The following is a 26,712-nucleotide window of genomic DNA, read 5'->3' as shown; positions in this document are numbered from 1 at the left end:
CAGTTACAAAACTGGACTGGAAAGAGGACAATGTATTTTCAGGTATATTATAGAACTGTTGAAATTTGTAAAACTACTGTTCTAACTATATACAGTATAGACGCTCACAGCAGCCTTATATTTGAACATGACTGAGAATTCAGAGAAAATGTTTATTCAAGAAGTACTAGACAATCAGAGGTGTCAAGTAATGAAGTACAAATACTTCGTTATTGTACTTAAGCACACTTTTTAGGTATCCAAACTTTACTCCATAACTTATTTTTCCTCCTACTTCTGACTTCTACTCATTACATTTTCACACCAGTACCTGTACTTTCTATTCCTTACATTTTTAAAACAAACGTTACTTGTTACCCTTGGCTGCGGTTTAATGCTTATAAATATTTATTTCACGTCATATGTGCCATCCAATGCAGATCATTGGCTCCATCCACATCTAGTGAAAACTAGTGTAATTGGATGAGTCATATAACACAAACACTCATTGGTTAGATGAAGGGAATCATCAGAAGCAAGCAGGTGTTCTTCAAACTGCAAACATGAATTTTCTATGCCATGCTACAATGTGGGATTCAAAAAAAGATGTTGAAATGTCTGAAAGGTCAGACACAAGAGAGGGCGTATCGGGAGATGGAGACGGAGACCAACAAGACTTCCCTCATCCTTGGCCCTATCTCAAAGAAATTTTGGAAATAGTCGAAAAATTGAGCTTCAAAGGTTACTTTATACTTTTATATTTTATGTAGTTTATGGAGCACATTCTTTTTCACTTTTACTTGAGTAAAGAGGTCGGGTTGATACTTCAAGTTTTACCAGATTGTTTTTAAACTGCAGTATCTATTCTTCTACTTAAGTAACAAAAGTGTGTACTTTTGACACCACTGTAGACAATTACATCATACTAATCACATTCAAATATGATTAAACTCAAGCCAATATGACAAAAGCTGGAAGAACTTTAAAAAATACCAAGAATAGAACATCCTTCATAATCAGGCAGTCCTACTGACTCACAAAGAGTCTTCAACTTGGAAAACTTTGAATGAGCCTCAGAAAGAACAGAAATTAGCAAGAAATACATGCAATAGCTTTAAAATCAATAGTTTGGGAATTGTAACACATAGCTTAGCTAAACTCAGATATTTTTACATAAAAAAGGGCACTGTGGCTCTTGACATACAGTATGCTGAGGGCTGCTGCCCTGCTTGGAGTAATAGAACTCCCTAGTCTTTTGCAGTCTCTGTTTTTCTTTCCTATGTTTAACTAAACCATTCTCCTGATCAACTCTGATCAGCTTCCCTGTCACTGCATGATATTGGGGTGGCATGTTCAGGGTGACGAGCACTGAGTTTTCACATTGTTTCATACTGTTTTACAAAAAAACAACAACACACGTTTTCGACAGAATCTCCTACCAGAGCACTTGATCTCTGCACCTCGTTTGGAGTTACAGAGGGGCTTGGATACTTTTGTGATAAACACTTTTAATGCCCTGCCTATTAGTTTAGGTAGATGGCCATATTTTGCAAAGTATCCAGAAGAACTGCTTTCTATATTTAGATATTTCCATCTTATCATCTAAACCGACTTTGTGCTCATTTACAGCTTTATCTCCAGTCCTCTCTGAGATGTTTATTGGTGTTAAAAATGATGAATACTCACTATTATTTTCTAACACACCTCTGAAAGTGTTAAAGGAAAGCTGTCTTTATATTCCAAACAGGTGAAACCAATCAAATGTCAGGCGACTTCTGAAGGCAACTCAATGCATTAGATTTTAGATTACAAGTATTATTATTTTTTTTTTTTTACAACTGTATACTAGTCATTCAAGTTTCATAAAAGAAAACCAAAAAATATATATATACTATATGATTCACAGTTATGCAAAGTATAATGTTGGAGGTCCTAATTGCAATACAATTGATTGGTTGTTTGTTTTTGCTTTCAAAAATAATTAATTTGAAAAAGAAAAATATGTGGAAAAAAGATCCTACACTTAAGACTTAATTTTGAATTTTTAAAGATTCAAAAAGATTTTTGAGAACTGAGATTTCTTTGCAGTAAATATAAATTCAATCTAACACAGTTCATCATCACAGGGTACTAGAGGAAGTTAAACAGGATAACTTTAGTGCACAACGTTCCCGTGCACAAAGCTGTTATTCTTTCAACATCCTGCATTAAAACGAACTGTAAGAAGATGGTCAAAGGAAGTTGAAGAGAACTTCAACATTGTTTTGAGACTTCAGACTGAGATGCACTTTGCCAGCCACATGAAGACAACATCAATACAATGACTGAGTGTGTGACTGACTACATAAATGTTTGTGTAGATAAAACATCCCTACTAAAACAGTGAAATGCTTCCGAAAAAATAAACCATGATCTGAACCAACTGCTTGACAAGAAAAACGAGAAGGGAGACAGGGAATTAATGAGGAGTATACAGAAGCAACTTAAGGACAAGATAAGAGAAAGCAAGGAGACATACAAGAAGAGGCTGAAAAACAAGCTCCAGCAAAACAATATCTGAGATGTGTGGTCAGGGATGAGGAAAATCACAGGCTTCAAGGAGAAAGATGATCCGGTAGAAGTCTGAACAGAGCCAATGTACTGAATACATTCTTCAACAGGTTCAGTTCAGGAACAAGCTCAGCATCCCTCTCTCTTGCCCACAGTCACATGGACATCCTGCCCTCCTCTGCCATTGCCTCTCCTGCTTCTATGAGTTTGTCATCCACCAAATCAGAAAATGGTGCTGCTCCCTTCAAGTTTCACCTGTCTGTCTCTAGAATTCAAGTAAAGAGGCAACTGGAGAGGCTGAATCGTAATACGTTACCAGGTCCTGGTAGCGTCAGGCCCAGAGTCCTGAAGGCCTCTGCAGAGCAGGTCTGTGGGATTCTACAGCACCTGTTCATCCTTAGTCTGACCCTGGAGACAGGTCCAGTGATGTAGAACATCTGCTGCCTTGTTCTACTACCAAAGAAGAGTCAGCCAACAGCCCTCAGTGACTATAGCCTGGATGCCCTGACATCCCATATCATGACAGTCCTAGAGAGTTTTGTTAGTTCACCACAGCAAGCAAACAAGTAGCTATCAGGACCCTTTGCAGTTTGCTTATCACCATGGAGTTGGGGATGCCATTATACATCTGATTCAACAAATCTGCTGTCATTTAGACATGGCAGGCATCACTTTGAGGATCCTGCTCTTTTATTTATCCAGTGCATTTACGCAATTAAGCCAATTAACTCGAGAAGACTCAGGTGGAGGCATCAACAATCGCCTGGATCAAAGACTACATGACAAACAGACTACTGTTTGTTAGACAGAAGGGTCTGCTGTCTAATCAAATAGTCAGCAGCACAGGAGCACAACATACAACAGTGCTCTCTAAATTCCCTTTTTACTCTGTACGCCTCTGACTTCCAGTACCAGACATACACTTGTCATCTGCAGAAATACTCAGATGACTCTTCAGTCATTAGGTGCATCGAAGATGGACAAGAAGCTTAATACTTGTGGCATGGTGTGTTAACAAACTTCTGATCTTGAATGGTTGCAAAACAAGGGAGATTGTTGTAAATTTCAAAAGAAACAGGAACAGGTTGAATCCTATTAAAATCAAGGGAGAAGAAGTGGAGGTGGTGGAGGAGTATAAATCCTTGGTGTTCCCCTGGACAACAAACTAGACTTGAAACACAACTGTGAATGTGTCTACAAGAAGGGACAGAGCAGATTGCACTTCCTATGGAAGCTAAGTTCCCTCTGCGTTTGCAACAAGATGCTACATATCTTCTAAAAGTCTGTTATGGACAGCAGGATGGGCTGGGGTAACAGTACCAGAGCTAAGGACTTAAAAAACCTCTACAATTTAATTAAGAAGGCTTGCTGTGTTCTAGGAACTCATCTAGAACCTCTGGAGATGATTTGACAAAGAAAAATTCTTTATAAAGTGAAGAAAATTCTTGACAACTGTGAGCATCTTCTTCAGAGGATTTTTAAACAACAACAACAAAGGGTCTTCAGTCAGAGGCTTCTACAGACCCGGTGCAAGACAGATCACTACAGAAGATCCTTCTTGCCTACAGCTATCAACACCTACAACAACTCGATGAAAAAAAAAAAAAAACTTTTATTTTCCCTTTGGTATTTTTTGATTGAATTGAAATAATTTATTTCACTTGTCTTTATTTACTACTAGGTTTTATTTTATTAGACATTTCTGGCTGAAAATTAAAATCTCAAGCAATCCAAAAAATGTTGACAGTATTTAATAAGGTTTTGCCAAATATTCATATGTAAATCAAAGCTCAGCAGTCATTCTTACTTGCACAGCTTTCACAGTTAACCAACAAATAAATTGCTCCTGAGAAGAAAACAACTCAAGCAGAAATTCATCAAATGAGATTTCATGTGTTTTTATAGAACAGTAAATGATCAGCTGGTTATTCTACAAAATGTAGCATGGAAATGTGTATTTCATTAGCTCCATTTACATGTTTCCATAGAGAATCAGCTTTACCATCTGCCTTAGCCAAAGTGAAAAGCTATCAGGCCAGATTTCTAAATATAGCAATAATTTTTCTAATTATGCCATGTCAGAACTCTATTATAGCAGAAGTGCTATCACCACCTAATTAGAGCTGTAGCATGGTTTTTGCCTAAGCGTGTTATATTAGTTATGCTTTGTCATGACAGAGAAGGTAGAAGAAAAGATGGACATTCTTTGAGGGACTGAATTCTGGAAAAAGTAACAGAACAACCTCGAGTATCTTAAACCAGTAGAGAGAAACTAAATGTCAATTAGAGGAGAACAGCCTCATTTAAAATTTACAAATGCAGCAGGACATAGTTTACAACACACCTACCTTTTTATAGAGGGAGCGCAGGTCTCTGTATTGCCACATACTACTAAGGACTTGAGAGGCTGCTTTTACCACTTTTGCTGAGTGTCTGGAAAGAAATTGCAAAAAGATGAGAAGTTATTTCTTTAGAAACCCCATTTATTGTAATTTTTGCATTTTTACATTGACTCCCTTTCTTGCCAGTTACGCCAGATGTGTGTACGCCAGGAAAATTTGGAATGGCTTCAAAGAAACTATTACTCTTTTCAAAGGAGATTTTTTCTTTTAATGTGAGTTTAAAATGACCGACGCAGCCATGCTAATGGTGTCCTACTTGCCACGCAGATGAAAAATCATTATAGTGGAAGTAAGTTTATGAGTCTTTTGACAGCAGTCATATGGGGGAAAAAAGCTCATTTTCTATTTGTCCCAAAGTAAGTTTATATATATTTTTTGAATAATTCAAAGATAAAATGGATACATAGCAAATTAATGCTATTGTTTTAGATCTAAATTAAAAAATTTGTTGATGGTTTAAATTTTCCGGATCTTCATAACAGGAACTCACTTGATAGAATTACGTAATTAATTCTATTCATTCCTACAACAAAACAAAATAATCTTTGGCTGCAATAACCTTAGAGCCCGAATTGGACCATATTAAAAGATAAGAATGTTCTAAAAGTTCAAAAATCTGTGTTTCAGTATTTATTCATTATAACCCTCTATATCATTTAATGTTATATTCTGCAGCATTTTTAGACAGTATTGTTTACTTTATTTACAGTTATACACGGTATCACTTTAACATGAGAAGTATTTTCTCAGACTATACAAGTGTAAATGTGTTAAAGTGTTATAGTGCTGCTTATTCCTGTGCCAATAGGAAAATGAAGATGTGTGAGCCATTTAGTAGATAACTGCTTCACTGAGGAATTTGCATTTATGCGAGATTCCTGTCAGCACCTCATTCCTCTGTGTAATGGTACCCTAGAGCATGGTCCCTAAATAGACCTACTCTCTCCACGATAAATCAAAATTTGACCTCAGACTGATAACACTTTGGTGCCATGGCAACCCCTGACCTACTGGTTGCTATAGCAGCAAGGCAGAACACCCTGCATGGTCTCCCATGGTGAGAAGGTCTATTTAAGCTAGGTATTCCTTGTTGTTCTGTTTTATTATTTTTTTCTTAGATGAATGATCACAGGTAACAAAGGTGCAGGTATGAATGATGGATAAAAGAGGTTTCATAAAGGCAAGGATCCCTGCTGGTTACATAGAGTTATGGCATGTGTGTGCAACACAGGATCTTTATACTCAGATAGGGTAAGGGTAGATAGAGCTCAGTTTACAGGTTTTACACTGTATTAAATTCTATATTTATTTAATCATATAAAACAAAAATTATTATCAAATACTAGCACCTAATAAAAACTGGTAATCTCCAAAAAAACTAATTATAGAAAGAAAATAGTTATAAATAAATAAAACTAAATTAGAATAAAAAGAAATCCAAAACTATCATAACTTTGGACAAGCTTAGCTCAGATTATCTCCAAACCTCAAGATGAAGGCTTTTTGGAATGGAAATGAGTTTAACCACATACCGTATCATTTATTAAACTTTTTTTTTTTTGTATTACTAAAGAAGCAATGTGCAGAAGTTGCACAAAATTTTTTTATTTTTTATTCTAAATAATGAAGCTCATCTTTCAGTCTGTGGTCATTTCAAGTATTAATCTCAAAACTTTTGAATTTGTTTCCTTACAGTTGCAATTAAAAACACAATTCTGTAACTATGGTCTACTTACTTATCTCCTTTGCTGCGGGCAATGCCGATGAGTTTTTCAATCCCTCCAGCATCACGTAGAGCTTTTGCATTTTCCATATTCTTGGTTATCACCTCATGTAGCGCGCAGCATATGGCAGTAATTGTATCGTCTGACATGGCCTTGCTGGGAGTGCCTGACGTTCCGATGCTGGTGGTATTATTGTTGCTGCTGCTACTACTGCCTGGTAACCGATGGATCAAATCCCTCATGGCATATTTTCCTAGTTGTTGTAAAAAAAAAACATAAAACACACAAAAAAAACAAAACAACAACATAAGAGCAAGAATTTTAATTAATGTGATATTTTTAGCATCCCTAAGATACTGCTCAACGTACATTTTGCAGTGTTAAAGTCACACTTTAAGAGTTATATTTAACACCAATCTGAGTGCATTTGGTTCCGCTCTGAATTTGTCTTAAGTTAACTCTCTACATTGTGTATATCTTCAGTTGTTCTTGTAATAACTTTAAAAAGGTACAGATAAGTAAATTACTGGCACACATTAAAATACACATATATTTATAAAAAAGTGTTCTGTAAGAACAAATTAATATGATTAAAATCGATCACTGTCACTCTAAGCTAAAGTAAGAAAACAAGTTAGAAAGTTCCATAGGTGTCATTATCTATCTAAGAAATATGCTGAGAAGTTCCCATGAGACTAAGAGGCAAAGAAGACTGAGGCAAAGGACCAGAGAGATCACGTTGAATAGGTAGTGAGAGCAGAAGACAGTAGAGAAACTGTGGAGATAAAATATATGATTGTGCTGACTAAGGAGCAATGTAGGAATGAATCAAACATGAGCGGTGGCCTGGGGAAAGAAATGTCTCAAACATCATAAAATCTGTCAATTACTCTTGAATTGTTTTGTGCTTTGCGGGACAAAACCCACAGGTCAAGTTTCAGGTAAAGAACAATTTTTTCAGACGCAGAGTTGAATACGAGACACAGCTAAGATTTAGTTACAAACCAAGCAGCCGTTCGAACAGAAGGGGCTGAAATAAAACACAAAATACAAACCCTTTGTTTTGTATACCACTGAATTACTGTTATTGAAAGTAGCATCCAAGGCTAACAACTGCTATCTCACCCCAAACAGACAGTAATTGCGGATGGATATGGAAAGTTATATGCACCTGTGGAAATCTGCTGCTTACAGTTATCAGTAGAGGTTCGCTGCAAGAACAAATCAGCCTTTCAGTAAAACATTGTGTAATACATGATATAGCATAATAAAAATAAATAAATCAAGTTTAATATTTGAAGAGTAATGAAAACAAATCAATCTGAGTCAGAGTAAAGAGACGTTGCTTTTCTATTGTTTTCTCATTTCAAACAGGCTTTGACACCCTTTTTTGAAACGGAGAACAATGAAGCCAAAATAATAGTTCTATAATGAAAGGCTTGTTGTGTTCACTTTACTGGTTGTAAAATAACACCTTTTAAGCAACTTGTTTTCACAGCACAAAACAAAAGCACCACTTGCCTTTTCAACTGCCACTTTTTACCCAATGACCAATCCTCTGCTGCTACTGTGACTTCATTAAGTCTTACACCAAGTAGCCGGGCTACTTTTTCTGTGCAGCTTGAGATCTGCTCTTTGAAACAAGAAATATTTTTATTCCTTTCACAGCTTTCCACTTCTCTTTATTTTGGATTTCTGATACACTTTCTGCACATGAAAACCACACATCATTGCCATATTATTGCATTCCTTCAAGTTTGGAAGTCAAACATGACGAGTACTATATAGGAAAGTAAAAAAAAAAAAATAAAATAAAAAAAAATATATATATATATATATGCTGATATTTCAAATATGCACCTGGATTAATCCATGGGAATCAAACATACGCTCAAGAGTCCATCGTTAAGGATAAAGTTGAGTTAATTGGTGGAGTGTTATCAGAGGTTGCCAGGCTCAGCAGAGGTTAAGCAGCTATTGTCTTTGAATACAAAGATAATATGAATCCTTGGAGGACAACTCATTATGGGACTGACTTGAGTCGAGTGAATCATTTCTTGGCTGATTTACTAACTAAACACTCAGTAATTTACTTAACTTATTTAAAGATTTGACAAATGCCTGAGTGAAGGACTAAATTATTTACTGATTAAAGCTGTGAATGATTTACTGACTTGCTAATTTACTGGTAGAGTGACAGATCATTTTCTCTAAGGATGTCTGGCTTTCTGATAGACTGACTAATTTATTAACTGACTGACTCCAGGTATAACAGCAATACCTGACACTCACAGGAGGCTTGAGAAGATATCAGAGCCATAAATATTTTCCGCTTATCAACAAAACGCACTGATAAGTTGCCAGCAGCATATTCAGTAAATATGCTTGCACAAGTATGTAGGTATACAGCCACATCCTTTTATCCCTCAGAACATCTTCACATTTTTATTTCATGGAGCCCAAGTTTAGAAAGTTTATAATAGGGACCAGGAGAAAGGACGATTCATCAGAGTGCTGGTCACCCATGAGAGAGGACAGAAGATGAATGGAAAGCTCTGGAATGAAGGGGCGGATTTAACCAGTGCTGATATTAGCATAAGCTTAGACGAATGGAAGATGAGATGCCTTAAAAGCTGTAGAATCAAATGGAAGGAACCCTTAAAAATTCTAACTGCTTTTAATAAAAAGTTTGATTGAATTTAGATTGCCATGCATATCTCCTGAATCATCCACAGTCAGCTTTATGTAAACACAAGTATATATAGAATTTGTCACCACAGTAGAGGCAATGCTCATTAAAATGTCTTCAAGTTTACACTTCATTAGCACACCCCTATTAACTTCAATTCAACAACAACATTTAACCCTGTTTGGCTCAGTTTTAAACAAATAAAATGTGGATTTTAACTGAGAGAAGAAGTTAGGTCACCCTACCCACAATAGATGGTGTTGCCTTCTTAAGCTGAAATAACCTTAGTGAGACATTCCCTGTAGCGACTGACCGTTCTCTGACACCAATTTGAAGAAAAAGTGTCCTACATCTCACTTACAGCTGTTAGATTTTTTCAGTGATTTGATCAGTTTATTTGCTGATATTCATTGAAATATTCAGTATTTTTATTTTCATGGTGCCCATCCATAAATGTTTATAAAACAATATTTCCAACGATGTTGGAAATTTTAATATGAGTCTAATGGTGCCCTACTTATGAAATATTTGTTTTCTCATTTTTTTAAGTCATGGATAGAGATACAAAGATGCTTTATGTACCTCAAGGAAAAATTGAGGGTAATTTGCAGGTTTTTTTTCTTTTAAGCTGGCAATCAGCCAAAAGAAATGTAATATTAAAGCATTTTAAAAGGCAAAGTTAATGCATAACAAAGATCCTTTTAAAAAATGTGAGCATTAAAAGCCCAAAATGGAAACCATTTGTATCTTTTGAAACAGTTCAGTAATAAAAATCTTTAAACTGGAGAATGCATTTTTGGTCCTTTTACACTGATACTCACAAATCCAGTGCAATGTTCTGCCTTTCAATGTACCTTAATAAAGTCAACAAGCTGCTTGCTATCTTCACTCAGTTTAAATACAACTCCTCTGTGAAGGGCTCATAAGTGTGAAGCACTAACACTGCACCCAAGCCTTAACACATAGTCCCAGTGGTGACACGTTATGGTAGCACGTACATGTTCTGGGAATGCTTTCCTGCAGCTGGGTAAGAAAAGTTAATTGGAGTTAATGAGAAAATGGAGGGAGGTCAACACGCAGAAATCTTGGAGGAAAACCTGTTAAGTGCTGCAAGAGTCGAGATGAGGGCAGACGTTCACCTTTCTGTAGGACAACTAAGCTAAACATGAATTCAGTTTTAATGTTAATGTAACACCTTACAGGAAAGCAAACTTATGCTTAGGAATGAAGTAAAAGCTAAGATCAATTGAGAATCTCTTTTACAGGTTGCAAACTAATTTGTGGAAATGCTCTACATTCCTTTGCAGAAAAAAAATGGACAATATGTTAGTTTACATATGAGAAAATGGTAGAACATATCCTGAAACACTTGCAACTGTAATGGTAGTAAAGGTAGTTTTAGGAAGTATTGACTCAGGTGGATCAAATACAAAAGCAAAACAAAGTCTGCACATTTGTAAATCCTGCTAATTGTGTGACATTGTTTTCCAACTGCACAGATGTGCCTTTCCTTCTGTTGGACTATGACATAAAATAAGAATATCATACATTTACATTTCTGGTGGTGAAAACCGAGGTTCAGCTAATTGTAGATTCAAAAAGCCCTTGCATAGTTATCTGCTACTTACACACTATGAGAGAAAATACAGTAGAAAAGGCGAAGGAAGATCAGTTTTTTTTTATGATATTTGACAAATTAGAGTGTTTTAAAGCTATAATAAAAAAGCCTAACATGTACATCCCACCTCCAATTACATCTACTGTCTTTGTTACTGAAATGTGTGCTACAAGTGGAACACGTCCTCAAGGACAGAAACAAGCCTTGTGCTGATGACTGCACAGCCTAATAAACCTGTATTACACAGCTCTTCCAATATAGCTATCTTTACCTGAGGGGCTGAGACAGTAATGTATTCCTGCATTGCATTCCCTTATGTGTCACCAACTACTGCTGCGCAGGCCATGCTTCATCATGACCATAACGGCTGATTTGATTTAAAAGGATCCAATTACCCTCAACAATGGAGTGATTTGATTGTTTACTGAAGGAGAGGGGAAAGCGTTATTGAAGAAAAATTGGAGGTAATTGTCTCAGGGAGATATGAGGAAAGATGAAACAGAGCGATTGTTTGTGGTGTCTGATTGCATATATGCTTAATGCCATCAGAAGCTTTCGGCTCTTAGGATTCCTTAAGTTAGATCAAAACTCATTAGACTAACAGTAAAAGTGAAACAACTAAGTATCGGAGAAACCTTAACATCAAGCAGTGTGACCTTTTTGATTAAATGCAGATATTTTTGCCTCATCAATTAAAATGAACATATTGGAAGATGTAGCATTTACTTTCTCTGTGAATACTGGGGTGAAAGATTGATTGAAGTAGATAATACATTTGTTGGTTTATGTTGCTGCAATTTTCTGCAATCTGTTCTGTGACAGCACTGTTTTACTACCTCTAAATAAAAAAAATATATATTTTTTTCTTTCACTTAACAGTAAGCTGCAATACACCATAGTCCTGACAGGTGGTGCTATATTCAAAGTAAAAGGATACTGTCCCTTTTTTGAGAACATGAAAGGGCAAATGAGTGCCATCTTTTGAAGTCAGTCATTCTGAGGACAAAGGCTATAAATAGAGTAAATAATATTCAAAGTTGTATAAAAACTTAATGCTGGAAATGTAGTCAGGAAAGGGGAGTCTAATACAATTATATTCTCTATATTATTCTGAAACACTGAAACGTTCAGCATTCAGGTGTGTGTTTTTTTTCTATGGAAACATTTACAGTAAATAAAAATACAAACAGTAAAGCACCCTCAAGGCGACAGTGATCACCATCCTTATCCTGAATACAAAATGAACTCTATTCCTTCACTTCTGCAAATAAAAATACGCTGGATAACGAATACCCATCTGTCATGCTGTAACTGTAAAAAGGATCAAAATTGAGGAGAATTCCTTCCCCTGTAGAAAATACCCTGCCTTTGGTGCTTTTCACAGCAGTTATGACCCACACTCTGTGTCTACCTCTGATGTCTGTAGATGATGGGTTTGCAGTATGAACTGCTGGAGGAGAGAGCAGGGGATAGAAAGGCATGGAGGATCTGCAAAACTGTGAAAACTGTGGCTTCATTCTTTTAAGTAAAAAAAAATAAATAAAGCCAAAGAATTCACAAACACATACATACACATACATATGCATATATAAAAGTAGTGACATAAAATAAGTATCTCTGTTTTATTGTTATACAAAGTTTTTAAATTTAATTCAGAGCGATGATCAATAGCCTTCTTAATGAACTGCTTTATGGGGGGAATTAAAGGCTCTCGGCTATAAATATATGATTTGAAACCGATATCTGGAATTCTTGAACACCTACAGTATATGGACAGCCTCTAACTGAAAAAAGTGTTGAAATAAACGCTGTGTGAAAAAATCTCTTAATCACACAACAGCACTTTCTGTCCCTTTCTCCCTCTCTGTCTTTATTGCTCTCTTTCTGTTGTGCTCCCTGCTGGAATTAGAGGCACAGAGATCGAAGAATGTCAGTGAGAAGAAAGTATGCTGATAAAAGACATGCCAGACGCTCAAACATGAGATATTCATCCTACAGGCGGCAGAGAAATTTCATAAACTAGTGCTGCAGAAGAGACAGAGAAGTGTATATCAACACTGTGTGAGTCAATGGACTCGGTCACACTGTCTTGCAGCTTGCTCACATTGCAAACTTTTTATAACTAGGACTGAGCAATCTGTTGACAGCATTGAAGAAAAAATATGTAGAATCTGGCCTGTTTGCGGAAACAAAAAAAAATAAAAAAATGCTTTGGCTTGCAATTTAATTGCTCATAATGCTGATTTGAGAGAGCATTTGAGAAACTATACTGATAGAAATAAAAATCAACAATTTGGCTTTCTTCACCTTTCACCTTTTTTAATTATTTGAAACAATCATCAGACACTCACTCTGACGTGCACACATTTAACCATACAATTAGTAACATCCCCGTGCCGCACCACTTTGGTTTCCACAGTAACAATCCTTGGGACTGATGTCATCAACGCGACACACAAAGAACGAGAGACTGAGGCGTTATGAGCTCATGTCTGGGAAGGAGACAGAGTGGCTTTTGGGAGAAGGAACAAAAAAAAAGAGGGGATGAGCTAAAAAACTGGAAGACAGTGAAACTGTCAGACGTGCATGAAAAAGGTGAGTGGAGGGCAGTAGAAAAACAGGTATAAAACTAGTAAGAGAGGTTTAGTGAAGAAGAAACAAAAAAAGTTAAGTAATTAAGGTTAAAAAAATGAGAATGAATAAAATGATTTTTTTTTTTTTTACTTTCAAGGGTTCCTGACTATTCTTCAAATCCTGCCTGTTTAACACCAGTGACAGTGCTTGATACCTCTCAGACGCTGGAGCTTAGCGCTCGCAATGACCTAACACCCAAGCAATGTGTGCTATTTGCAACTTTAAGATCCAGTGGGAGTTGCTGATTGTTGTAAGGTTAATTGCTATAAGAAATACAAGTCAAGGGCAACTTTGAATTCACCAAAGGAAGCATGAATCCAAACAGTGCTTGCAGTGCCACTGGCTTAAAACCTATATAGTAACAAAAAAGCTATTATATTTACGCCGGTCAAACACGGGTACTGATTGGTAAGAACTCTAGCAATATATTTGGGCACAACGGACATTAGAATAACTGCTAATTGGGCTCTACAGTGCAATATTACGAAAATACCACATAATAATCTTAGAGTTGAATACATGTGATGACTGTTTCAACTGTCAGCCTTTTCCCTAAGCTCTGCTATCAGACTTACTAAGATCTAGATCAAGTGCAGGCATAAAGGCAGTGAAAGTCTATCCATCTGTTAAACAGTTTCATTGGCAGAATTTAAATGCATAGCATACGAACTATAACAGCCCACCAAATTATGCAAATCACGCATGCAACAATACTTTGCTGTTGATTAGTTCCATTTATAGATGTTGTGGTATTTTCAACTACATACTGTATTTTCTGCAATTCTGGTTAATACAAGGCCAAAAATGTTTAAGAATTTCAGTAACTCATCTAATATTCTGCTGTGAAACAAAAGCTATTGCTTAAAGGTAAAAAAAGCAATTTTTACAAACCATAAAATGTAACCATTTGCGCTGTGACATAAAAGGGGGAAATCATATACAGCTCTGTGTACAAGATAAAGCCATAACCTCCCCATAAGATAAGTTTATATCTATCATATATTGCCCACAGGTAGGTAGTCAAACTACATATCTCATAATCCACTGCTCAGCTATTTGTCACTAAAGTCACGGTTGCACATGTGCTGCACCTGTGTAAGATGCAGAAAAATGACTTGCAGCATGTGACACAGAATGTCAAACCAAGTCTTCCCCGCTGCCTTTCCAATTGCACATTTCAAGGGCCATGACGCTGTGGTGAGTTAAGTTCTGTAGCTTGTAAATAAACACCATATACTCATGAGTTTGTTGTTAAAACACATGTCAAAAATGACAACCCAACTTTTTTGATTGGTTCCAAATATCTAAGGTTGGTCCTCCTTGCATGTACAGCACTTTGAATCGACTTGTATCTGAGAAATGCTACATAAATTAAACATGCCTTTCCTTGCAGATATTTTAATCTGTTGCTGTCACCAAAGATGTTCTAATGGCTCTAAGTACAGACTACATCTTGGCCATTTTCATTAGTAACTTTTATTTTCAGTAAGAAGAATCAGGTCGGTCAATCAAAAACTTTTAAACATACAAAATAATACAATTTCTGCCTGGATTTGGAAGTAGAATGTATTTACCAACTTGAAAAAAATTCCTCTGGTTTTCACAAAACATAATTTATCCTTTAAAGGTAGAAGCTCCCTCTCTTAAACAAGAAAACATAAACTTTGGGGTATTTAACCACTGTTTCAAATTTAAGTGGGTTAAATGACCATTTTTTCAATAAACTGTAAGAATTGCCCTGACTGACATTGCAGTGCAGTGAGGAAGGAAATCATGTATTGCTACACAACCATTGACAATAATATGCAAATGAAAAACCATAAAGGAGGTGAAATCAGGAGAGAGCCAAAACACAGAGGTGAAAATGAGTCAAGGATGCATCTATATAGCCCCACTGAGGGATTTCAGTTTAAGCATACATATGCAGTTAAGTCTAAGCTTTCTTGCTCTCTCTTCTCTGTGCTCTTCCCTTTCTCTGTGTTATTTGGCTGACTTGGCCTCCCTCTGCTTTTTCCCTTTTATCCCTTTCTAGTCTCATGCCACTTCTTGCTCTTTTCCTCCTGCTTGTCTCTCTGCTACCCAATCATAGAGAGCTTTCCAGAGGATTTGACATAAAGGTTGTAGTGTGTGAAAGATGATCCTCCTTTCCCCTTGATAAGCTCCCATGCAGACTACCATTCGGTTGGATGCCAAACTCCTCACCAGCTCTAACGGCTCTTGCAAACACTCTTGCAGGGGTTTTTAGGGAAAAAAAGGTGCATTTTCTGTTTTGCAGAATGAGGAGATTTGTCATGCAGGATTTTATTGTAATGAGGTGAAACTTTGATCCTGCAAATACAAACCAAGTGTATCTGCAAATATCTGATTGGAGTTAAACAGAAGAGGAAAGATGAGAAGAAAAAAAATTTCTGATTCAAAAATCTACCGTAAGTCAAACCACTTGGAGAATCGTGGAAGATGGAGAACATGGGGACTTCTTTTTCTAAATGCATAATCTCTACTTTTTCTTTTTTGCTACATCTTTATCACCTGAGACTTTGCAAGACAGAGACTTAAATAAGCTGTTTGTCTTCTCTTTTCTCAACATTTATTTTCTCTCCACACTCGAGAAACTTTGTTTATCCACTTATTGCAACACAAAAGAATGACCTTTTCTACTATTATTTCTAGTTTAAAAAAAAACAAAGACCTGTTTAAAATTAACCAAACATTCTTTGCATCCGTGTTTTTCTTATTTAACCAGCTAAAATGATTTTAAAGCAAAATAAGATTATTCCTGCTTAAGACCGCCCTACCTGAAAAGTAGTTACCATACCTTATTTTTTCCATTCTGCTAAAGGCAACCCATAATGAGTTTAAAAGCTGATATTGCAGGTTTTTATAGCCACTTTTACTCTATGTGGAAATTCACCGATTTAATCACTCTACTCTTAATACCATCTCAGTATTTACTTTTGACAAGAAGGTCGTAAGAGTGACACCAAGATCAAGCTGTATTTCCTCCTCCTTGAGGCTTCCAGAAACCTCCTTTGATCCCTTTCTCCTAAAGGTAGCATTGTTTGGCCCTCGAGGGATTCGGCAGTTTAAAACATGAGTAGAGGAAAGAGTATGTGACAAAGAAGAAGCACGAGAGGTAATTAACAAAACAGAGCCACCGTTGTATTTTTTTCATTAGAATATATAAAAATACTTCACAAAAATTGAGAAAAAAAAAAAAAAAAACAATAATAAGAAAAGATGAAATGAGATCAATTTGTGGAAATTTTTTAATTCTAAAACCAATAAAAAGGGTTTCTTGATCATAAACTGAACTCATTATAGTAAGAAAATACTATCTCTTATGTAAGAAATTTAAATAATAAAAGGAATATATGTTACTAACTTAATCTAATTTATGACACCATGTAATGTTTAGAAATTTCTATGTTTGTTGTAGGAAAAAAAAAAAGTGTGAATTATTAGATATTTGAACCACTGTATTTACAGTCTAGCTGGTGATATTTAGGTACATAATCTCTGACTCCATAACTGCACTGTAGTTGATTATAAGTCTCCTGTTTGCACAAGTCCTCAGAGTGTTACTGTGTACTTGACAGGAGTCAGACAGAAAGGCCTCCACTGATCTCTATAAGATATTATGTCAACAGTCGCCCAGCTGATTGTCTCAGGTTTAGTTATGAAAAACAAAGGTGGTCTGGGTAAGGCAACTACAAAGAAAGATGGTAGTCTGTTTCTAATGAAAACTGTTTGACTTCTACTGTTTCAGATTCATTTCATTCTAAAACAATACAACAACAGACTTCAGCAATGTCCACGCGTTGTTGTTTTTTTTCGTTTATTTTTTTTATTTTTTCAGTGTTTTGTTGTCATTACATTGTCACAAGTGCAGTGCAACGAAATACACTCTCTGCATTTAACCCATACATGCCATTGTGGAGGCGAGATGGGGGTGACAGTCTGTGGGAATGGGTTTCGATCTCACAACCTCAGGATTCAAAGCCCTATGCCCTAACCACAATAGCATAATAATTGTCCATCAATCCATACTTCACAGGAACACATTACAATGTGATTACAAATTAAAAACCTTTGTGAGATTATTCAGCCAGCTCTGCACATTTAGAAACTAAACGTTTGCTAAAGTTTCTTTGCAAAATAGCCCAGCCTTGGTCACACTGGTCAGTTAGAATATATAAGCATTTATTTTAAAGTCTTGGATAATTTAGTTATATTTGGGTAAGGTCTATCCTAAACTACAATCATATTTAGAAAGAATATTATTTAAAATTGATTACAAATACTTTATTTCAATAATTCAAAAACTGAGAGATTAATAACAATTTTCAGCTTTTTTTTAGAGGTCGTTATAATAAAAATGTAAGGCAGTTACTTTTGTAGTCAAAGCAGTTTACTTCTTTAAATCTTAGCTTGTGGTCTGTGCCATACACTCCTCCTTACATCTTTTAAACTACAATCTCTCTCACAATGAATAGGCATTATTTCAAGTGGTGAAGGCTTAGTAGAGGGAATGGCTGTCACTCTGGGATACCAATTTTTTTGGCAAGGAGGGAAAAAAATTACCAGGCAATTAAACGTGTTATTATTATTATCTGTTTTTTTTTGTTTTGTTTTTTCCGCTAGCAAATAAAGTAAAGAAAATAAGCTTATTATTATTTAAGGCACCTTTGTAAATAGGAATAACTGGATATCTTTGGGGGGATTATAATGACTGCATCAGATTATTTTGGGGGGGTCATTACACCCCTAACCTGACTGCAAATTATGCCCTTGGTTCCAAGTGTCTCATTCATGTGCAGAATATAGATGAGTCAAGCATATTAACCATGCCTTTAGGTCTAGGGAGGGATCCTGAGTGGAAAGTGGATATCTTAATGGTGATTAGACTCTGTTACAGTGCTTCATAACAGTATTGCATGAACATGGGGTTTCCCACACCTGCATAACACACCAGGGAGGGTAGCGGCTTGCATCTGTTTATGGGAAGTTTTTTCTTCTCATCCCAAATTCTCAAGTCTCTGATCATGCAGTGATTTTGGGCCTCACTCCTCTCTTTTTTCCCTTCCTGCGGAGGCCAAAGCTTCTGCTAGTGGCCAGTTTTCAGGCACATCCTTCCTTCAAGGTCCCAATTTAAGTCAACAGGATAATAGTTGTTTCATGTTACTTTGATCATTTGTAACAACATATAACAGCTTAGATAAAAACTGCTTAAGCTAATTTTTGGATTCCCTTAAAGGAGGTTCACACAGCAAGATGTTTGTCCTAATTTTCCCCCTGGGAGACAATTCTGCACAAATCATCAGACTCTGTAGTTTGATAATCCAAACTTTCGCAGCTCAATGCGGCCTGTTTACTAATCAGAGAATCTGATTTGGGAGCCGGCTTGGAGAAAGTCACTACAACTCTGGTTTGAATAGCAAGCCCACACAAAAACCAAACCTCTTTTGCACTCTTCAGATTTTCCAGCAGGTTTTCACTGAAGCCTAACACAAGCACATGGTTCTTAACACAAATATTTTTTCCGGAAACTTACCCTGACCTGTCCCTGTTCCAATATCGGACTTTTAAGATGTTTAAATTTAGTTTGTGAAAATTTGTCCCAACAGAAAACATTGGGATGAATGCACAAGACAGGTGATTATGTGGAAATTACATCTGAATTGCTAAATAAGTCTGAATTAATTTCTTTTGTGAATTTGTACATTTTTTATTTGACTCCTGGTATTCCTTTATCTACTTTTATGATAATCCATTTGTGTTTACCCATTTTGCTTGAAAAGCTACTGACTGTAACACAAATGTAATTAAAACTGTCATTGTTACATTAAATATTTATAAAAAGAAATAATTTTAATGCACTGTTTTAATTAGCAAGAAGGTCAATAAATTAAATTAACAAGAAGGTCAATAAAAAATGAATTTGACAAACAAACAATGATAAAACTAAATTGAGTTCTTACATTCAATTATACTAATTGAAACAGCTTGCAATCTAATTGTTATTTCTAACCAGAAAGATTTACTGGTAAAAGGACTAGATGTGCACAAACGCTAAAACTCGATAGAGTTTACAGATATGAATAAAACTTCACCATAAGAACATACCCAAACAGTACTTTTCTCCACATTTTACTTTCTGCAAGTATGTTAAGGTTACTTTTTAGGTTGGTCTAGCAACCATGAAGGCAGACATCCAACAGAAAGACCTAAAGCAAACAAAACCCTCAGAAACAGCATCCATATCCCCATCCTACAGCCATTCTGAGTGAATGGAACAGACAGGGTCAAATATTCTCACAGGTTATCCAATTACTGTCTTTACCAAAGTTAGCCCAAGTAATAAAATGATCTAGTGTGCTGCTCTAAATGTTGCTTGATGCTTTGTTCTCCATATATGGGCTTTTATCTACAATTAGTCTAATGATGACCATTCCAAACAATGACAAAACAGTTTTGGCACATGGAAACTACCTCCTATGGTAGCCATTGTGTTGTGATCCAAGAGTGGCTTTCTATCCAATTAGGGAGCTGGTTATGTCCAAAGATCAGATATGATTGCTTAACTTGGTTTTAAGGATGCTCAGGGATCAGAACGAAAAAGCTAAATGGAGAAGAGAAACTGCTGGGAGAATTTACGAGGAACAGAAGGGCCAGGAAATACTAAATGGTCAGGGAAAAGTGAAAACAAAATACAGTAGTAAAAAATATTTGAAAAAATAAGGTAAAAAAGGAAATTGAAGGGGAAAAAACAAATTACCTTTTTAAAAGTTTAATAAGAAAATGTATTTATAATCAGATTTATGAATTATGGTTCATAAATCCCAGTTTAGACATTCAATTGTTATGCATTTTCAAATTACATTATTTATTGCATTGCATTAATGAATAAGTACAATTTACAATTCCTCTATATTAATTTGGTTTTAAGCGTGAAATTACAAAATTCTTTACAAAATGCATTTCTGAAATGGTTCTATTTTTTTTCAGTTTTCATACATAACAAAGTTATTTATAAACTGATCACTCAAAACCTAGAAAACATTAAAAAAGGAAACCAATAACAATTATTTTAAAATAAAAAGCAAACATCAGACAATATTTTTACTGATAGTTATTTGCAGCTTACTGTTACATTAAAGTAAATGTTCTAAAAGGTCAAACTACACGACTTTCATTATCTTTCCAAATATTGTAAAAACTCCTTATGGGTAATACAGTGTGTGTACAATTTGTGTAAGCTGATAAATTCTGTATATTTATTGTTTGTTTCTTTAATCTTCTTTGCTAATTTGTTTGCAGATGGATCAAGCAAAAACAAACAAAACCATAAAAGGAAGATGATTTATTGCTAGCAAAGCGCCTGCGCAGCAGCTCTCATTATCCTTTTATCTGCTGCGAGCATCAGCCAAACAGTAGTAGGGGGGCGTGTTGAGCTTTGGCGGCGGCGTTCCTTGTTGTTCTGCAACAAGAAACCACAACAACTTGCTGCAAAAGAAGATATGTTTCAAAAGCTTCCAGCCTGAAACGGTGGGTGCTAGAGTTGCTATAGAAACCATTGAGCCCACCAAAAAGCAAAGATTGTCAGAGATATTAGAGATAGAGAGAAAGCATGCATGAACACGCAAACATACAAAATTATTTAAGGCAACTAAGGTGTCTGTCTGAAGTCATAATCCTTTAAATTTTTCCATTGACATGTATAACCTGTTATTACTGCACTAGACAAGCAACAGGAGGACACCACAAAGAAAAAGGATGTCACCAATTCATGAGAACACTTGAAAACAAACACACATGAAAATATAATACATACACACACACTCAGTATATATAAAGCAGGTTAGCTAATGATCTCTAGATATGTTGATTTTTACCATAGTGACTGGGGCTCACTCATTACCCAGTGTACTTTTCAAAGACTAATGTAAGGCTTTGATCTGCAACCACTCTCTCCAACCCTCTTCAGCATTTCCTTCTCAATTACACATTATCCATGTTATTCTCTGAACTCACAGCTGGCAGTGCACCATCTCAGTTTCTCAGAAGACCAATAAGTTATAGCCTAATTTTTACTGCAGCTTTATAAAATCATTATGCTGGTTGGTAAAATGTTAAAGTAATACCTTTACTTCAGACTATATACACTTAATATTAACCTTAGTAATAGCCCAGAACTTCAATCAGTCTGCTTAAAAGGGTAGAGGAACTTCAGACATGCTTTTTTTTCTCCAACATACACACATACAGTACATGCGATTACGAATACAACCAGGCAACAAAGCTGCTAGCCAAAATCTGTGCAGCTCAAAAAAATAGAAATCCATAGCAAAAAAAAAGGCCAAATCAAGCCGAATTGGCCCATATAAGCTTAAAAATCCGATCATGTTTTAATGTGAACACAACCTCCTTAGAACTACCAGGACTTTCCGACAATACACTTGGTGAAAGTTGTCACTGAGGAGAGGAAACTCTAACTTACAAATTCAATTTTTTTTCAATATCAGCAAGGTGTCTAAAAGGGAGGCTACTGAAAACACATAGACAGGAGCAAATCTAATGAAACAATTATTTGTCTTACATACTCATATATGTTGGAACAAACCAGAAATACTGGAAGACTTTTAAAAATCTTAAAGTTAAGGTAAGGATTCTGTATAATATACACAAACAGAAAAATGTTTCTGTTGTCCAAATTTTGCTGTTGTTACTAATTTAGTTAGTAAGTGCTTCGGAAAGCAAGTTAAAGAACACAGCGTCTCCAGTCTCCCCCCAACAATCGATCTGTTCCAGTTTGCCAACCGACGGAACCGCTCAACTGAGGCCGCATCTCATCTGCTCTTCACCTGAGCCTGGCACACCTGGAGGAGAACACCCACATGCAGATGCTGTTCCTGGACTTCAGTTCAGATTTTAACACCATCATTAAACAGCATCTGATAAGAAAACTGGAACATTTGGGCTTCAATACACCCGTCTGCAATTGGCTTTTACACTTCCTCACAAACAGACCTCAGTCAGTCCAGGTCAGACAGAACACCTCTGATGTCATCACCCTAAGCACAGGCTCCCCTCAGGGCTGCGTCTTGAGCCCCCTGCTGTTCACTCTGATGACACTTGACTGCCCCCCAGGTTCACCACCAATCACATTGTGAATTTTGCAGACGACACCCCGGTGGTGGGCCTCATCAGAGACAACCACGACCAGGACTACAAAGAGGACGTGGAGCAGCTTGTGGGCAGGTACAAAGATAACACCCTGATCCTGAATGTGGAGAAGAGGAGGGAGATCATCATCGACTTCAGGAAGAACCGGCCTAACCACGCTCCACTGGTCAACAACAGCTCAGCTGTAAAGGTGGTTAAAAGCACATAATTCCTGGGGGTGCACATCACAGACAACCTCAACTGGACTGTAAACGTCACCTCACTGGTCAAAAGGGCACAAAAGCGCTTACTGTACAGAAGCACTATAGAGAGTGTTCTGACCAGCTGTCTCACTGTGTGGTGTGGAGGCTGCAGCGCATCAGACTGGCGAGGAGAGGTGCCAAACCAAAAATACTGCATATTTGCACCATATATATTTAATGCTCTGAACTTCCATATCAATTGTTTTTTGCACCATGTTTTGTCTCCCACACTGTTTACATTTGATCACTGTTGCCTTTTGTGGAATGGAAATGTTCATTTACTGTCTCAAAAGGTGTAATAAACAAAATTTTGTTTTGTATGCACTCTGTGTATACAAAATGACTATAAACGTTGTATAAGTCTAATTTAACCTCTAGATGTTAAAGCCAGTAAAAAAAAAAAAAAAATATATATATATATATATATCATCTGAAATTTTTGTTAAACAACAATACTCTTTTTTTAAAACAACTGCTTTCTCAAATTGTTGGGTAATGTCACTACTGCTCTTAAGACAAATATTTGCCTGCTTAGTTTCAAAATCAATCTTAAAAATAATATTGAAATCCCCAAAAATTCGTATTAGTCAAAACTTTAGAAATTCTAGAGATTTACAAGAATCTACTTAAAAAAATAGAAACGTCAGTCATTTATGTGACTAATCCTCATCAAAACTCACCTATAAGCTCCTTGTTCCTGATGTCCAGGGCCATGTTCCGAAGCGCTGTGGCGACAGCACATACCACCTTGTCGTTGTCTATCCTCAGTAGCTCCACAAGAATAGGAAGGCCTTTCTCCTTACGGACTGCAGCCCGGATGTACACAGACCACTTCCAGGAAGAAAACAGGAGAAAGTAAATTTAATTAATTTTTTATGAGTATATGGTTTAAATCCCATTAAACCATGGGTGAGCTACTGATCTGCGATGATAAAATACTCATTTATTGGCTTCTTCAGACAGTTTCAATTAAGCAGGCTGAGTATTTTTTTTTTTATCCCAAGTTTATCCCAGATATAGAAAGAAAAAATTGGTTTTATTTAGGGAGTTTTTTATTCATCCTAAGATAACACACGTATGTATTGGCTTAAACCTAAATGGCAGAGCTAAAAGCATTTGCCAGCACTGTCACAGAGAGAGGGACCTTATTTAATAAAAAAGTGCCACACAAATGGAGCCTTTCAGGATACACAAGCAGTGTTATGCCAGAATAGAGAATCTTATATACTGAAGACCACCTGCTCCTGCAATTTTCCTTTCTTCCACTGATTTTTCAAGAGCCCTCCTCTTCAGTCTCTTATAGTCTCTTTGTCCAGACTGCTATCAGTGGAAATACTTGTCAGATCAAAATCAGCTCCAAACACCTCACAGGCAGACTGATGAAAAATACTCTCAGCTAAAACCCCTGTTGTCTTTCCCTTTTCTTCCTCTCTTTCAATTACCATTTTCATTTGACTAGTTTTCTTTTTAGCCTGCTTACACACAGACATGCAATGCAGTTGTATAAATCCCAGCTCACCCTACAGATGCACTCTTACACTCTGCCTTTAACCCTCATAGATCTCTTCCTGAAAGGCAAGTTGCCTTTACACCACCCTGACAACACAACACCTACATGAGTCATTCATAATATCTATGTAGTTCCCACTCCGTTCACGGCTTTGGAGTTTGTCTAGTCCCTGGTATATTAGGTTTCAATGCATCAAGTAGCAAAAACAAACAAGTTTATTGTTTTGGAATAATATTAGTTGGTTCAAGATACAAAATCCCCAAGATTAAGATCTAATAAAACTCTGCAGGTTGCTACAGTCAGCAAAAGCAATATTGCTTCAACAGAGTTTGCATTGAGTGGGAGTTCTTTATATTCTCTGGGAATAAAAGAAAAACGCTGTGTTTCATTCAAGAACACCCCCCACCCTGTCTAAGTGCGTCTGTTTATTTGACTCTTTTTAAACAATATCCTGACTTTTAAAAGCTAGGAAAGGCATTTACTTTGCTCAGCAAGACAATTCTACATCTGTTTTCCTTCACACCTCTCACTGATAATCCCTTTTACGGACATGGATTTAGAACACTGGAAAATAGGACTGCAGAGCAGATTAACCCATATGAAGAACAATTTTTTTTACTGGTGAACAAATTTGGATGTAAATATATTTAAAGTAAACATACAAAAAAAAAAGGGAAAGCTTAAAAACATATTTTAAGTTTTAAATACCTTCCAGCTGCCTGCAGCAAGGTTCTGTAGGGCCCCAGCGGCACCTTCAAGAGTGTCAGGATTTGAGCATTCAGAGAGCAGAGTGAGATATGGCTTGACGATGGTGGGGTGCCACAACATCTGAACCCCTTTGGGAGGCTCTGCTGTGTCTGGAAAGGGACTCACACCATCCCACTGTGAAAGAACAGAGTGAATTATGTAAATGTTGTAATGTTAGGTTTTATTTAGCTTTTTTCTGTGAAATCACCAGAAAATGCAGCAGAACAGTGACTTATAAGTCAGCAGACTTTTAACTTTGACAAATACAAGATTAGATTAAGACAAAGGCACCTTAATTTATGAAATGGTGAGTCCTCCTCAATCTTTAGTGAAACATACAGTACATGGATAGGTAATGATGGGATCCTTGAAAGTAATGCTAAATAATGTAAATAGCAATAATGAAGCATGCAAAAGCATCAGCATTTTTCATGTTTTGAAACCTCGCAACCTGAAATTACAGTGAGTTTGAGAGTTCCTGCATTTTGTTTAAAGAACACAGTTCCAAATTTGAGGATTTATTATCTTGCTTATTGTGAAGATAATCCAAACTAAGAGAGAGATGCTGCAGTACTGCAGGAAAACTCTGTAGAAGTATGATAGAGTGGTGCAGGACATGTAAGGAAACTCTAATACAGTGGTGAGATGTGCTGTAGGGGGGACAGAGGAGTTCAAGTTGGAAGAGGGGCTGCAACAGGGATTGGCTCTGAGCCCCTCCTCGTTTTCTGTGATGGACAGATTGACAGATGAGTTTAGACAGGAACCTCAATGGACTATGATGTTTTCAGATGACCCTGTGACCTTTGGTAAGACCAGGGCACAGGTGAAGGAATCTTTTTCTCTGGGTACTCCGGCTTTGTCCCACAGTCAAAAAACACGACTGTTAGGTTATTGGCTTCTCTCCTTAGGCATTACTGTGTGTGTGTGTGCATGGTTGTATTTCTTTGTGTTTCTCTGTGACTGACTGGTGACCTGTCCAGGGTGTACCCTGCCTCTCACCCGTAGAGTCTTGAAGATAAGCGTCGGATCAACAGTCCAGGGCAACAGTGAACGTGGATAAGAGGTGAAGAAGCAGGTTGGAACGGGTGGAAAAATATATTAGGTGGTTTTGTGTAACAAAAGAGTATCAGTACAAATACATGGAAAGGTGTATATATTGAGACTAGCAATGTTGGATGGTTTAGAGACAATGGAACTGAGAAAGGGACAAGAGGCAGAGCTGGAGGTAGCAAAGAAGTGAAGGTTCTCTTTAGGAGTGAAAAGGAAGGATCAGTTTTGGAGTTAATGCATCAAAGGGTCACTTCATGTTAGATGTTATGGAGAAAAAACCATGGAGCCAAGACTGAGATGGTTTGGACATACTGTAGGAGAGATTATGAGTACATTGTAGAGGGATGTTGAGGCTGGAAATGCTAGGAAGGAGTTGTAGTGGAA

General features: G+C 36.6%; 1 protein-coding gene across 3 annotated transcripts in view; it reads right to left on the bottom strand.

Moving 5' to 3' along the window:
* The window catches only part of LOC107094192 (catenin delta-2-like), a 303,403-nt gene that overhangs the window by 20,057 nt on the left and 256,634 nt on the right, over positions 1-26,712 (bottom strand). For all 3 annotated transcript variants that reach the window (XM_015389646.1, XM_015389668.1, XM_015389657.1), the window contains exons 18-21: positions 25,240-25,413; positions 23,702-23,852; positions 6,668-6,908; positions 4,878-4,962 (exon numbers count right to left, since the gene is read on the bottom strand). In XM_015389646.1, the coding sequence (XP_015245132.1) occupies positions 4,878-4,962; positions 6,668-6,908; positions 23,702-23,852; positions 25,240-25,413 (651 nt within the window). The remainder of the gene's footprint in view (positions 1-4,877; positions 4,963-6,667; positions 6,909-23,701; positions 23,853-25,239; positions 25,414-26,712) is intronic.

Source organism: Cyprinodon variegatus, unplaced genomic scaffold, assembly GCF_000732505.1.
Source record: "Cyprinodon variegatus isolate N-32 unplaced genomic scaffold, C_variegatus-1.0 Scaffold20, whole genome shotgun sequence".
Lineage (NCBI taxonomy): Eukaryota > Metazoa > Chordata > Actinopteri > Cyprinodontiformes > Cyprinodontidae > Cyprinodon > Cyprinodon variegatus.
This window is presented reverse-complemented; position numbering and strand designations above follow the sequence as displayed.